The sequence below is a fragment of the Nuphar pumila genome, chromosome 7 (genome assembly GCF_984573655.1).
Source record: "Nuphar pumila chromosome 7, dmNupPumi1.hap1.1, whole genome shotgun sequence".
Taxonomy (NCBI): Eukaryota; Viridiplantae; Streptophyta; class Magnoliopsida; order Nymphaeales; family Nymphaeaceae; genus Nuphar; species Nuphar pumila.
Window position 1 is genome coordinate 106,465,242 of NC_143255.1, and position 12,599 is coordinate 106,477,840.

The 12,599-nt window shown below is 36.2% G+C and overlaps 1 protein-coding gene across 2 annotated transcripts in view; it reads left to right on the forward strand.

The window, feature by feature from the left end:
• LOC149832792 (peptidyl-prolyl cis-trans isomerase CYP21-1-like) overlaps positions 1 to 12,599 on the forward strand; it is a 47,444-nt gene that overhangs the window by 23,261 nt on the left and 11,584 nt on the right. For both annotated transcript variants that reach the window (XM_090012590.1, XM_090012591.1), the window contains exon 3: positions 9,317 to 9,364. In XM_090012590.1, the coding sequence (XP_089868716.1) occupies positions 9,317 to 9,364 (48 nt within the window). The remainder of the gene's footprint in view (positions 1 to 9,316; positions 9,365 to 12,599) is intronic.

The window sequence follows — 12,599 nt, forward strand, 5'->3', positions numbered from 1 at the left end:
TAACTTTTTTTGGTTAATCTCATATATTTTCCAGTTTTGTAATCAGTTTTTTAGTTACTTTTATATGTTAATCTCATAATTTTTAGAATAATCTCATATATTTTAACTTTTGTAGGTTAATCTCATATATTTTTCAGTTATTTCAGTTGTGTAATAAGTTTCTTAGTATATTTTAACTTTTGTTGGTTAATCTCATATATTTTCCAGTTATTTCAGTTATGTAATCAGTTTCTTAGTATATTTTAACTTTTGTTGGTTAATCTCATATATTTTTCAGTTATGTAATCAGTTTTTTAGTTACTTTTATATGTTAATCTCATATTTTTTAGAATAATCTCATATATTTTAACTTTTGTTGATTAATCTCATATATTTTTCAGTTATGTAATCAGTTTCTTAGTATAGTTTATCTTTTGTTGGTTAATCTCATATATTTTCCAGTTATGTAATCATTTTTTAGTTACTTTTATATGTTAATCTCATATTTTTTAGAATAATCTCATATATTTTAACTTTTGTAGGTTAATCTCATATATTTTCCAGTTATTTCAGTTATGTAATCAGTTTCTTAATATATTTTAACTTTTGTTGGTTAATCTCATATATTTTCCAGTTATGTAATCAGTTTTTCAGTTACTTTTATATGTTAATCTCATATTTTTTAGAATAATCTCATATATTTTAACTTTTGTTGGTTAATCTCATATATTTTCCAGTTATGTAATCTGTTTCTTAGTATATTTTATCTTTTGTTGGTTAATCTTATATATTTTCCAGTTATGTAATAATTTTTTTAGTTACTTTTATATGTTAATCTCATATTTTTTAGAATAATCTGATATATTTTAACTTTTGTAGGTTAATCTCATATATTTTCTAGTTATTTCAGTTATGTAATCAGTTTCTTATTATATTTTTTTTTTTTGGTTAATCTCATATATTTTTCAGTTATGTAATCAGTTTTTAATTACTTTTATATATTAATCTCAATTTTTTTAGTACTTATTTGAGATTTTTTATTTCTTATTGGTTGTTATTTCATCAATAAAGCATTTATTTATTTATTTATATTTTTAGATATTTTTTATAAATTTTTTAAAGTTTTCAAAAAAAATATTTGAGGCTTACGCTTTACGCCTCGCCTCGGTTTTTGGTGGAGCGCCTTGCTACGCCTCAACGCTTTTCAGTTTTCAAAACACTGTGCTAGAGTTTATACTGTGGAAGGAACACCTCCTCTATGAAGAAGAGTCGATTTTGTCCATTCAAATTCGGGCCTAAGCCCATTTATAAAATGATAAAAATGCTCCAAATTGATTTGCTTTTCTCGGAGCTCTATGTCAAGTGGAGAATGCCACTTATGCTCTAAGAGAGCTAATTCATTCCAAAGGAGAAAAAAACATTGTAGTATTCTCTTACGCTCATATCTTCTTGGGTCATTGTTCTTTCTTTCTTTTGGATATTACATATATAAGCTACATCCCTTAGAGAATACATATCTTGGGGATATTTTCACTAGCAAATTCAAACTTTGCTAACTAGAATATTTTTTTATTTCAACACTATTAATGAGTCATCCCATGATTTTGGAATGACCCATCCTCCAGTCCTATCTCTTTTCATAGTCAACAATGACTTTATTCATCTCTTATCCTTGAAGTGCAATTTCTTGGTTGTTTTCATTCTTGTTGAGCATAAGCTTTGGTTCTTTCTCGGATCCATCAACCAAGCCCTATAGATATTTTTCTCAAATTTTGTGCTTCAATATGGATCTCACATCATATAGTTTGTGTCATTCAGTCTCGCGGAAATGGTGACAATCACTTGTCGTTCATCCTCTGTAGAGAGAAAAATGAGAGAATGAAAGCATAATACTTTTGAGTACCATGAGTCTACAATCATACGATCCATGATCTCACGCCCACACGAACAAGCTTTACCACGATCAATATTGCAATGGCTCTGATGCAGTGTTATTAAAAATGCGCCTCAAGGTGCAAAAAGCGTGCCTCGCCTCAAGGCGAGGGCCTTTGTGCCTTGAGGCGCAACATAAAAGCGTAAATACCCTGAGGCGTACGCCTCATACACTTTGAGGCGTACGCCTCAGAGCGAGGCGCGCCTCAAGGTGAGGCGTACACGCTTCAAACCCTCATTCACTGTTCGTCTCTCTGCTTTCTAAGATCTCCCTCGTCTCTCACTCAGGCCCTCTCTCGTCTCTCAGCAACGCTATATCTCATGTGCTATTAGTGATAGAATTGCTGAATCTCAAAACCCACTTGTTAATTTTCCCATCCTCTCATTGTTTGTAACAATCAGAACCCAAGTGGAGCAGCACCGACGCACAAATTACTGCTTTCTCTCACTAAACGAATAGCCAAAATTGAAGCGAATAAAAAGCAAGTGGGGTTTACGAGCTCATGTTAATTTGTTTACCAGCATATTGGTAATCTCAGAGAGAGAGAGAGAGAGAGAGAGAGAGAGAGAGAGAGAGAGAGAGAGAGAGAGAGAGAGAGAGAGAGAGAGAGAGAACCTGGAAAGTTGGAACACAACTCCTCGTTTTTCCTCTTTCATTGGAGGTCTTTGGCACGTTCGAGTTGCCTCTTCACACTCATATAATGTGGGACATGGGGACGACCCGAACCGATCCGACGTAATTTTAATTAGAGTCCATGCCACCCAACGACCCAACCCTAACCCATCGACGAGAGGGGATCAGGTCAGAATGTGCTCACGGTATTCCGTCAAAGCACTTCTGGATGCCGTTGATCTCAAGATGGACAACATCCAATACCTGTACCAATGTGATGCCCGTCACTTGGATGGACCTCACTATTTTTCATCTGAATCCGAATTCCACCAGGTCAGTTTCGATTAAGTCGAACCTAGATCCGACCCGTTGACATCCTTACTTACATTTCGTTGTTTTATTACTGTAGGAATAAGTCATTGCATGAGGCTGTTTGCAAAGTGAGAAGCTAGAATCTAAGAATGTACGTGAAGTGTGAAGCATTTAAGAAAAGTAATGGAAATTCAGTAGTGATAGAAAATAAATGTAAGGAATGTATAAAATGCAGTTAAAGCCTTTATTATTTTAAAACTTGTTTTTTAAAAAATCATTGCATGCATAAATTTAATGTAAAAAACATACAATTAAAATACCAAAGTACAATTCTTTTGGCATGAAAGACACGTTTCCCACATCAGGAGAATCCATTTTTATATTAGGAAAACAATATTTTCACTTTTTAAGAAGCTTGATTTGCATAAAGTTTTCAAAGTGGGATATGCTGAGTTTCCTCTTATAAAGTGAGTTTTTAATCATTGTAAGAAGTAACTATAATTTATGTACAATTAATATTATTTTTTCGAGGCTTACGCTTTGCGCCTTAAGGCTTACGCCTCGCTACGCCTCAACGCTTTTCACAACACTGCTCTGATGTCATGTAATAAGATCAAGAAGTTTCCACACACCTCAAACAAGAGGCAAATACGAAACCCACAAAAGGGGCGCTTTGCACAATAGCCACTTAGGGGTTTAGAGGTGACAAAACTGTTGAAAAAATCAAGAAAGTGTAAGGAGAAAGGATAGAACCTTCTTGGGAATCGGCAACCTTGTATATCTTTTTTTCTTAATGGCTGCAGTAATCCACCATTAGACTTAATAGGGTTACAATTCTTTTTACATGGACGAAAGTGCCCTGTATTAGTAATACATATTACATTAGAATATAAAACATACAAGTGAATGGCTGTGGATGATATGAATCCTCTATTGGATCCATATCCGATCCATATTCTAATACCTTCCCTCAAGTTGTGCATGAGAGTGAACCATGTGCAACTTGTTCTTCAGATACCAGAAACGGTTACTTGTGAGACCTTTTGTGAACATATCAGCAACTTGGTCTTCTGAAGACACATAAACTAGTTCAATCTCTTTGTCTGCTATCTTTTGTCTGATGAAATGTTGGTCAATCTCAATATGCTTAGTCCGACTGTGATGAACATGATTGAACACAATTTGTATAACACTTTTATTATCACACATAAGAGTCGAACTTAAGATATTCTCTCCCATCTCTGTAAGTAGATGCCTAATCCAGGTCACTTCTGCTGTGGTAGCTACCATAGATCTATACTCTGCCTCTGTGCTAGATCTTGCCACAACCTTCTGTTTTCTGCTACTCCATGAGACAAGATTTCTTCCAATAAAAACACAGTATCCTGAAACAGACCTTCTATCATCTGGATCCCCTTCCCAGTCTACATCTGTATAGGCCGATATATCATATTTTGGTGTCTCCCATGAAGATTGTACATATGTGAGTCCATCACCCACCGTGCCTTTTAGATAACGAAGAATACATTTGATGGCATCCATGTGACAAATCTTCGGTTCATGCATGAACTGAGATACTTGATTAATAGAATATACAATGTCTGGTCTAGTAAAAGTAAGATATTGTAACATGCTCACTAAACTGTGATACTTGCTTGCATCAGGATATAACTCACAATCACAAATACTGAGCTTTTGATTGACAACACTGGGTGTAGGCAGAGGTTTGCAATCTGTCATTTCTGCTTTGGCCAGAAGATCAAGAGTGTATTTGTGTTGAGTTAATGATATTTTTTCATCCTGTCTGTCCACTTCTACACCAAGAAAATATCTCAGTTCCCAAAGATCTTTCATTTTGAACCACATACTTAATAAAACTTTAATTCGTTGAATGTGGTCTGGAGCATTACCAATGATTACGATATCATCAACATATATAAGTAAGAAAACCATAGTGGTTTCCTCCCTGTATATAAATAGAGAATGATCTAGTTGGGAACGAAAGAAACTGTGGTTCTGAATCTCTAAGGAGAAACTTTCAAACCATGACCTGGAAGCTTGCTTTAGACCACACAAAGCTCTGGTTAATTTGCATACATATTCTTTTGGGTCTCCCTCTGCATAACCCTAAGGTTGCTCCATGTAGACTTCTTATTTTAAATCCCCATGAAGGAATGCATTTTTAACATCAAGCTGACTAAGGGTCCAACAACAAACAACAACAACAACTACGCCTTCATCCCAAAACAATTGGGGTCAGCGATATGAACCAAAAAAGAAATTCATTTTGGGTCTTCCACATGAATCATTTTCCTCCAATCATTTCTATCCAACGCCATGTCCTCGGTGAGGTTCAAAGCATTTATATCCTTTCCTATCATCTCCATCCAAGTCTTCCTAGGCCTACCCCGACCTCTTTTAACTAATATATTTTCCCATTTCTCCAACCTTCTAACTGGAGCATCATTAGGCCTTCGCCGAATATGTCCAAACCACCGTAAACGATTCTCTCGCATCTTATTTTCAATGGGTGCAACACCTACCTTCTTACGTATCTCTTCGTTCCGAATCTTATCTTTTATTGTATTTCCACACATCCATCTAAGCATCCGCATCTCAGCTACACTCATTTTTTGAATATGATGTCTCTTGGCAGCCCAACATTCCGTACCATATAGTAAAGCGGGTCTAATAGTCGTCCGATAAAACTTTCCCTTCAACCGCAATGGCATTCTACGATCGCACAGCACTCCAGTAGCACTTTTCCATTTCATCCACCCAACCTTTATCCTATGATTTACATCTCCATCAATTTCTCCATACTTTTGAATGATGGATCCCAAATATTTGAAATAATCATTCACCGGTATATCTTGCTCACCAAGCTTCACTACACTCCCATCACTACTTCGTTGCTTACTAAACCGACATTCCATATATTCAGTCTTACTCTTACTCAACTTAAAACCTCTAGCTTCCAATGTCTGTCTCCATAATTCTAACTTAGCATTAACCCCAGCTCTAGACTCATCAATCAAAACAATATCATCAGCAAACAACATACACCACGGTACATTTTCTTGAATTGATCTCGTAAGCTCATCCATCACTATCGCAAATAGGAAAGGGCTTAAAGCAGATCCTTGATGTAACCCAACCGTTATCGGAAAATTGGTTGTCACCCCTCCACAAGTGCGGACATTGGTTACTACTCCTTCATACATATCTTTAATTATACTAATGTACTTGAGAGAAACACCTTTCTTCATCATTGTCCACCAGAGAACGTCCCTAGGTACTCTATCGTATGCCTTCTCTAAATCAATAAAAACCATATGCAAATCTTTGTTCCTCTCTCTATATCTTTCAATAAGTTGTCTAAGAAGATGTATAGCTTCCATAGTTGATCTTCCAGGCATAAAACCAAATTGATTCTCCGATATCATGACAACCTTCCTCAACCTAGACTCAATCACCCTCTCCCAAAGTTTCATAGTATGACTCATGAGTTTTATACCACGATAGTTTGTGCAATCTTGTATATCACCCTTATTCTTATATAAAGGCACCAAAGTACTCTTCCTCCACTCATTAGGCATCTTATTTGTTCGCCAAATCAAGTTAAAAAGATTTGTCAACCATTCTAAACCTTTCTCTCCCAAGCATTTCCAAGCCTCGATAGGTATACCATCTGGGCCAACTGCCCTTCTTGATTTCATTTTCTTCAAAGCCTCTGCAATTTCTTTCTTTTGAATCTTGCGCATGAAGTCACGATTTATCTCATGAAAAGGAATGGAGAAGTCTCCAAGATCTTGAGCATGACTATCATTAAATAGCTTATCAAAATAATCTTTCCATCTCTCCTTAATCTCCTCATCTTTGACTAAAACCCTTTGAGTTTCATCTTTGATACATCTAACCATACCCAAATCCTTCGATTTCCTATCTCTCATCTTTGCAAGCCTATAAATATCCTTCTCGCCTTCTTTGGTATCCAACTTGTCATAAACCTCCTTATATACCTTAGCCCTCGCGTTTCGAACAACTTTTTTAGCTTCCTTCTTTGCTATCATATACTTCTCCAAATTCTCATTATCACGACTCTTACTTAGATTTCTATAACACTCTCTTTTAACCTTAATAGCTAATTTGACATCCTCGTTCCACCATGATGTATCCTTACCTAGTGGTGCACCGCCTTTAGACTCACCCAATACCTCCTTAGCTACTTTTCTCATACCACCCGCTATCTTATTCCACATTGATTCTGAATCCTCCTCGAGACACCAATCAACTTCCTTAACTACCTGCTCTACAAACATTCCTTGTTTAGCTCCTTTCAGTGCCCACCACTTAATTCTAGGATCTATCCTATGTCTATCCCTTTTGCGGCATTGTCTAATTCTAATATCTAAAATTAAGACTCTATGTTGTGTAGCTACACTTTCTCCTGGTATAACCTTACAATCGATGCAACAACCCCTATCTCTTTTTCTAAGTAGGAAAAAATCTATCTGACTCGTATTAACCCCACTTTTAAATGTTACTAGGTGAGACTCCCTCTTCCTAAACCAAGTGTTTGCTAAGATGACTAAGGGTCCACTCATGTTCAATTGTCAGGCCAAGTATAATGCGAATAGTTTCTATTTTCACCACTGGGCTGAATGTCTCATCATAATCTTGACCGTATTCTTGAGTGAAACTTTTGGCAACAAGATGTGCCTTGTATCGTTCAATGCTGCCATCCAATTTATATTTAATCTTATATACCCATTTTGAGCCAACAACATTTTTATCTGGGAGACGACCAACTATCTCCCATGTTTGACACTCATGAAGTGCCTCAATCTCTTCATTCATCACTTCAATCTATTTGTTAGATTGAATAGCTTGGCAAAAACCAAGTGGTTCCTCGTGTTTTTCAATCTTGGATAGAAAGATTTGAAAATCCATAGAAAAGTTATCATAACTAACCCATTTTTCAATAGGGTGCCTTATTCTGCCTAATCTTCTTGATGCCTCTCTGTTATTAGACAATGACAAATATATATATTTTTTGTTTTATAGCTGCAACAGATCTGAAGAGAGGAGAACGACAACTGATCTGAATTTATTTCAGATCCGTTGAAGACACGCAGCAGATCTGAATGTGTTTCAGATCTGCGATATGAATGGCGAACCTTTAGCAGATGAAGATAGAAGAGGAAGGAGAAGACGTCAGGGGACAAATCGTGTGGCAGACGAAGATAGAAGAGGAAAGAGAAGACGTCAGGGGACAGATCATGTAGCAGACGAAGATAGAAGAGGGAAACGGAAAGACGATAAATAAAACGTGACCTGTTAACGTCACTGAGGAAGACCTTTCACGCCCAGAAGTTCCACTGCTCTGATACCATGACAAAACTGTTGAAGAAATCAAGAAAGTGTAAGGAGAAAGGATAGAGCCTTCTTGGGAATCAGCAGCCTTGTATATCTTTTTTTCTTAATGGCTGCGGTAATCCATCATTAGACTTAATAGGGTTACAATTCTTTTTGCATGGATGAAAGTGCCCTGTATTATTAATACATATTAGGTTAGAATATAAAACATATACGTGAATGGTTGTGGATGATATGGATCCTCTATTGGATCCATATCCGATCCATATTCTAATAAGAGGAACACAACACATAAAAAATATAATCTTTATTACACATAAAATGCACACAAAATGCATACATGCATACATGTCAAGGGGTACAGAGGGAGTGAGGCTCCTAAAATATAGCTGTTGGGGGCTCCCAACAGTTATATTGTCAAGGACATTAATGCCCTTGACAATATAACGAAAGCCAAACAGCAAAAACTAAAAAGAAAAATAAAATAGAAAAAGACAGTACAGCCCCTAATGGGCTGTCCCTATTACATGGGTCAAAAGACCAAAATACCCCTGAATGGTGAAACATATTACATGTACAATATACACACACACACACACACACACAAAAGAAACACTTATATTCTAACAATGCTATCAAATGGGATACATGATGGTGGGAGTAAAATTTGTCTGATCATATCTTCTATTTTTAGCTTTCAAGGTTGATTTTATATCAAAATTGTCTTAAAGAAGTGAGTTTCGTTGTCAAATATTGATAGAAGATACTACTTATTGGTTCTGGATTGATCAATCATTTAAAGGAAGGATAAGTCTTATGAACTGTTGGATGATTATTGCAGAACAATTACTATTACTGAAACTTCAGTTGATCAGTCTTGATTCTAACACTTTTACATTCTATTTTTTAGCTTAGATCTTTTTCATTTTTTCACTAGTTGTCTTAACTAGATCATAGAATTCTACTTCAATCGTCCTTTTTCTATTCAATACCTGTGGTTTTCATCAGTATTTTGATCATGATTCTGTCTTGTTTGGTTTCCTTTTTCCCTAGATTGGATGCCCTAAATCTTGCCTGACTTTTCTTTTTCATCTTTTGTAGGTCGAATTGTCATAGGCTTGTACGGCCATATGGTACCCATAACTGTTGGTATGCTCTTTGGGTTCTTACTCTAATCATACATGCATTTTTTTTTCAATCAAACACTTCCTCATATCAAACGTTAACTTTCTTCTCATAGATTGAAAGTTGAAACAGTTCAATCCTTAACCATTTTCATCCAGGACTTCATTAGCTTATGATCATTGGAATTTCTTGGTTATTTTTCATGCCAGCCTTCTCAATGTGATGGAAGTTGCCACTGATTGGTTTTAACTCGTGATTGAGACAGATAGTTTGGTTCTAGGTATGCATGCTCATCATTTTAACATCATGACTTGTAGTGTCTCAAAATGTTTGCTTAGATGACTATCAAGAAGAACCATTCAGTTATACCTAATGGGAAACCTCATTGCTCAAGGACATGAATTGCAAATTATGACAACAAACTGAAAAAATGCTAAATCAATTTATCTTGATAATATCATGATATTTCTCCTAAGAATTTTTTATTTAAGGAAATTAAAAAATTTCATCATTTTTACATTCCATTGTTATTCTATTTTAAATATTTTGATGAGACTTTCCTGGGATTTGTAATGAAATGAGGGATCGCAAGTGATATCTCTAAACACGTAATAACAAGCCACTAATGGGCAAGATACATAAAGTCACAAAGCCACTGATGGGCAAAATGCATAGAGTTACAAGATGCCTAGGCACAGCAGCACAAAAGAGCACAAGAGAACATAAAGTAAATAATGTGTTTTATTGATAAAATGCTCTAAAGAACAATGCAAATAAGAGGGGAGAAGGTCCCCTATTTATACAATAAAGGAAAGCTCAATAGAGTTGTTGGGAGCTCCCTAACGGTCACATTTGTGACTGTTGGGGAGGATCCCAACCAGTGTTATTAAAAACGCACCTCAAGGCGCAAAAAGTGTGCCTCGCCTCAAGGTGAGGGCCTTTGTGCCTTGAGGCGCTGGTATAAAGCGTAAAAGCCTCGAGGCGTACGCCTCAGGGCGAAATGCGCCTCAATGTGAGGTGTATGCGCCTCTTTTTGTTGGTCAAATGGGGGTCAAACCTCCCATTTGGCCAAAAGTTAGATATTAAATCAGGGCCTCGACCCTAATTAGGGTCGGGGGCCCTAATTTCTCATTTTGTCTCGCAGTCTCTCTCTCATCTCTCGCAGTCTCTCTCTCGTCTCTTGCAGTTTCTCTCTCATCTCTCGCTCATCTCTCTCTCGCATGCTGTCCCTCACTCGTCTCTTGTAGTCCCTCACTCGCCTCTCACTCATCTCTCTCTCACAGTCCCTCACTCGTCTCCCACTTCTCGTCTCGGTGTCTCCCACCTCTCTTTGTCTCGTCTGTCAACCTAACCCGAGCTTGGGTTTCGGAAGAAGAAGAAGAAGAGAGGTACATGTTTTATATATTTGTATATATTTTTCTTTTCTGTTTTTTTTTTGTGCGAAATTTCAGTCTGCAGTTCGGTTGAGTTCTAATCTCCTTTAGCGTTAAAATTTGGGTGCCCTGTTAGTACCTGTAGCAACAACATCAGCAATTATGCCATGTTCTCTTTAGGTACATAAAACAATTGTAAAATGGATAATCAACAAATGAAAGAAAGATTACCTACAACTTGTACAAGCCTGTACATGTCTTGCTTATTACCCGAACCAAAAATCCTGATTCTCACAAATGAACCAACAATTTTGTCCTGGAATTTCTCCGGATCATCTAGCAATTCCTCCACCAAGTTTCGTTTCAAGTAAATTAAGTTTATGTTGTGCACATTCACTGCTGCATAATCACTTCGATTAGCCTGTGGTATACTCTCCTCGGTTTTTTTCTTAGTTCTACGTTTCTTATCTGACCCTGTCTTAGCCATTGCACTTCCCTCAATCTCCACTTGCGCAGTCTCATCATCTACATTTCTTCCTTGGATTTCATTCACTGGCACTTGAGAAGAGGTCTCCTTTATAAGAATGTGAGACTCGATAAGTTTTAACATTTCAAAATGCCCAACACGAGCCTTCCCAAAAAGATTTTGGAGCCTTGCATCACAAATTATCTAGCACTTTTTTTAATACCACGGCAATATTTTCTTTCAAGATAACCTTAGTGGCAGAGGTAGTATGATGTTTTCTTTTTATGGTTTCAACAACTCGAGCACTTTTTTCCCAGAAGGTGAATTCAACAACATTAGTAATAAAGTTGGTGGGTCGAAGCACCCTATTAGCAATCTTTAATTTTGCATTCACTGCTCACATATTACAGGATTTCAAGTTCACTTGAAACAGAGTTATTCAAGACAAAAAAAAGTTGTATACTCTTTAATAAATCTCAAATAAAAGCTGAAATAATTTTTTTGTTCATTTAAAAGTTTAAGCACCATGCTCTTTGAATTGTTTGGCAAGTACAATATCGAGATTGTATAAATCTTGTATGGCTTGGAAAATTTTATTATTTGTAGTAGAGATTAGAAGGAGAAAAGAAGTTGTATACTCTTAGTTTCCAAGTTATATATGTTAAATCTTATTGAATATGAATCTGAATTCATTGGATTATATGTTAATTTCATATTTTTTCAGTATTTATTTGAGATTTTTTATTTCTTGTTGGTTGTTGCTTCATCAATAAAGCATTTTTTATTTATTTATAATTGTAGATATTTTTTATAGTTTTTTTAAGTTAATTTTTTTTTTGAGGCTTACGCTTTACGCCTCGCCTCAAATTTTGGTGGAGCCCCTCGCTACGCCTCAACGCTTTTCACAACACTGATCCCAACAGTCCTATAGTATGGACAGTTTTGTCCATGGTCAAAACAGTCAAAAAAGGTAAAAGAAAAAAATAAAAATAAAAATAAAGAAAAGTCCGTAGTGGACTGTGCTAAGTACATATGATAAAAAGACAAAAATTCCCCTGAGGGTTATGACAATATACAACTATATACATATATATATTTTGATATATATATATATGTATATAATAGCATACATTTTAACAGGATTTTCCCAAGAAATACTTTTTTCTTTTAAAATCCTCACAGAAAAATGCTCAGTAATACTATTATGGGCTCTGTTTGTGAGGGAGATGAGAAGGGTGATGGGAATGGAGAAGGAAATGAGTGATGAGACTGGAGTTAACTACATCCTTGTGAGGTTATAGTTGAAACGGAGAGATGGGAGGCCATCTCTACTCTCTTCACCAGTCCGCTCTCAGAAATCCAAGCTTCCAAACAGCAGTATGGGTAGTCTGGGTAGGTGTGATTCACTGAATTCCCATCT